Source organism: Macrotis lagotis, chromosome 1 (genome assembly GCF_037893015.1).
Source record: "Macrotis lagotis isolate mMagLag1 chromosome 1, bilby.v1.9.chrom.fasta, whole genome shotgun sequence".
Taxonomy (NCBI): domain Eukaryota; kingdom Metazoa; phylum Chordata; class Mammalia; order Peramelemorphia; family Peramelidae; genus Macrotis; species Macrotis lagotis.
Genome location: NC_133658.1, coordinates 924239862 through 924242381, shown reverse-complemented (window position 1 = coordinate 924242381; position 2520 = coordinate 924239862). Strand labels below are relative to the sequence as shown.

The 2520-nt window shown below is 40.5% G+C and overlaps 1 protein-coding gene across 1 annotated transcript; it reads right to left on the bottom strand.

Moving 5' to 3' along the window:
- Positions 1 to 1590: 1590 nt before the first annotated feature.
- LOC141509804 (olfactory receptor 2L8-like) lies at positions 1591 to 2520 on the bottom strand. The gene has a single exon (XM_074219593.1). The coding sequence runs from the start codon at positions 2518 to 2520 to the stop codon at positions 1591 to 1593; it is 930 nt and encodes a 309-aa protein (XP_074075694.1).

The following is a 2520-nucleotide window of genomic DNA, read 5'->3' as shown; positions in this document are numbered from 1 at the left end:
CCTGTAATGCTCAGTTGTTACCTTTTCTTTCATTGCTCATAAAGTTTCAATGATTCATCATTTTCTCTATGCAAACACTTCTGTTTGACATTTTACTAGTAAATTATTCCAGGATTCATTTCCATCTGAGAAGTCTATTCTCACTGCCTTCCATACTTCCATATATATATATATATATATATATATATGTGTGTGTGTGTGTGTGTGTGTGTGTGTGTGTGTGTGTGTGTATTTATTTATCATTTCTCCAAGCCTTAATGCATAGGGTATCTCCCCATACCTGGGATGTCACCCTTCCTCAACATCATCACCCTTTAACATCTCGAGCTTGCTTCAAAGTTCAATTGAAGTGTATTCCCTCATGAGACTTATAGAGGCCTTTTTAATTCATGGTGACCTCTACCACTTTGGATATAACATGTATTTGCACATCTATGATCATGGCAATGGCCTAGTGGAATTTCAACTCCATGATAGAAGTAATTATTTTCTTTCTTGAAAGATGACTTCAATGTCTAACACAGTCCTAAGGCAGAGTATATTCTAAATAAATACTAGTTTGAATCTAGGAAAAATAATCTCCATGTCATAGGAATGGAGAATTATAATTCCTTCCTCTTTTCCAATTTTCTTTTTTTATTTATTTTTATTAAAGATATTACTTGAGTTTTACAGTTTTCCCCCAATCTTGCTTCCCTCCCCACCACCCCCACCCCACAGATAGCACTCTGTCGGTCTTTACTTTGTTTCCATGTTGTACCATGTTGTACCATGTTGTAACTGGGTGTGATGAGAGAGAAATCATATCCTTAAAGATAAGTCTAAAAGGCAACAAGATCAGACAATAAGCTATCTGTTTTTTTTCTAAATTAAAGGGAATAGTCCTTGTACTTTGTTCAAAGTACAAAGTACAAAGCTCCTTATCTGGATACAGATGGCACTCTCCTTTGCAGACAGCCCCAAATTGTTCCCAACTGTTGCACTGATGGAATGAGCAAGTCCTTCAAGGTTGAACATCACTCCCATGTTGCTGTTAGGGTGTACAGAGTTTTTCTGGTTCTGCTCATCTCACTCAGCATCAGTTCACGCAAATCCCTCCAGGTTTCCCTGAAATCTCATCCCTCCTGGTTTCTAATAGAACAGTAGTGTTCCATGACATACATATACCACCGTTTGCTAAGCCATTCCCCAATTGAAGGACATTTACTGGATTTCCAATTCTTTGCCACCACAAACAGGGCTGCTATAAATATTTTTGTACAAGTAATGTTTTTACCCTTTATCCTCATCTCTTCAGGGTATAGACCCAGTAGTGGTATTGCTGGGTCAAAGGGCATGCACATTTTTGTTGCCCTTTGGTCATAGTTCCAAATAGCTCTCCAGAAAGGTTGGATGAGTTCACAGTTCCAGCAGCAGTGTAATTTCCCACATCCCTTCCAACAATGATCATTATCCTTCCTGGTCATACTGGCCAATCTGAGAGGTGTGAGGTGGTACCTGTTTTCCAATTTTCAATAAGATAATGGCTCCATAATTTCTAAGATTACTTCTGGTTGCATTCCTGAGAATTTAAATCCTCAGCTATTGATTTTAGAAGGAGGATCTCCCAAGGAATCTCTGGAAGGCCCCCAGAACCTCTTTATTCCTCAGACTATAAATAATGGGGTTAAGCATAGGGGTGATGATAGTGTAGAAGACAGCCAAGTTCTTGTCATCTTCTGGGGAGCGTAGAGTTGCTGGTCTCAGATATGTATATACAAATGGGACATAGTAGAAGGTGACCACAGTCAGGTGGGTAGAGCAAGTAGTGAAGGCTTTCTTTTTCCCCTGTGATGAGCGCATTTTATGGACAGCATAGAGAACCTGGGCATATGAAGCCATGATACCAAGGAAAGGGACAAAAAGAAATATGTTGGTGCTGAAAAACACTGTGTACTCATAGGCCCAGGTATCCATACAGGTTAGAGGTACCATGGTAGGGATGTCACAAAAGAAATGGTTAATGGTTCTGGACTTGCAATAAGGCATGCTAAGAATGTATGCTGTATGCAAAATGGAATTGATGGATGCAGAGATCCAACACCCCGAAATCATCAGCAAACACATTCGCTTGTTCATGAGAACTGGATAATGGAGAGGGCGACAAATGGCCACATAGCGATCAAAGGCCATGGATGCCAACAGTAGCCCTTCCCCACCTGCTATGAGAACAAAACAGAAACTTTGGAATCCACAAGACACCAAAGAAATGAAATTGTCTCCAGTCAAGTAGTTGGTGGTCATTTTGGGAACTGTACTGCAAATAGATATGATATCCATGAGGGAAAGCTGACTGAGTAGGAAGTACATGGGGGTGTGAAGGTGGTGGTCCATCCAGATGAGGAGAATCATGGTTGAGTTACCAAAGAAGGCAATTAGGAAGATGAGGACAACCAGGAGGCAGAAGAGCAGGCCAGATTTTGTTGGGGGAAACAACCCCAGTAAGAAGAAACCAGTAGTGGTTTGATTCCATTCCTCCAT

Coding starts and splice junctions, on each gene's coding strand:
- LOC141509804 (XM_074219593.1), bottom strand. CDS start 2,520: ATGGAGGAATGGAATCAAACCACTACTGGTTTCTTCTTACTGGGGTTG.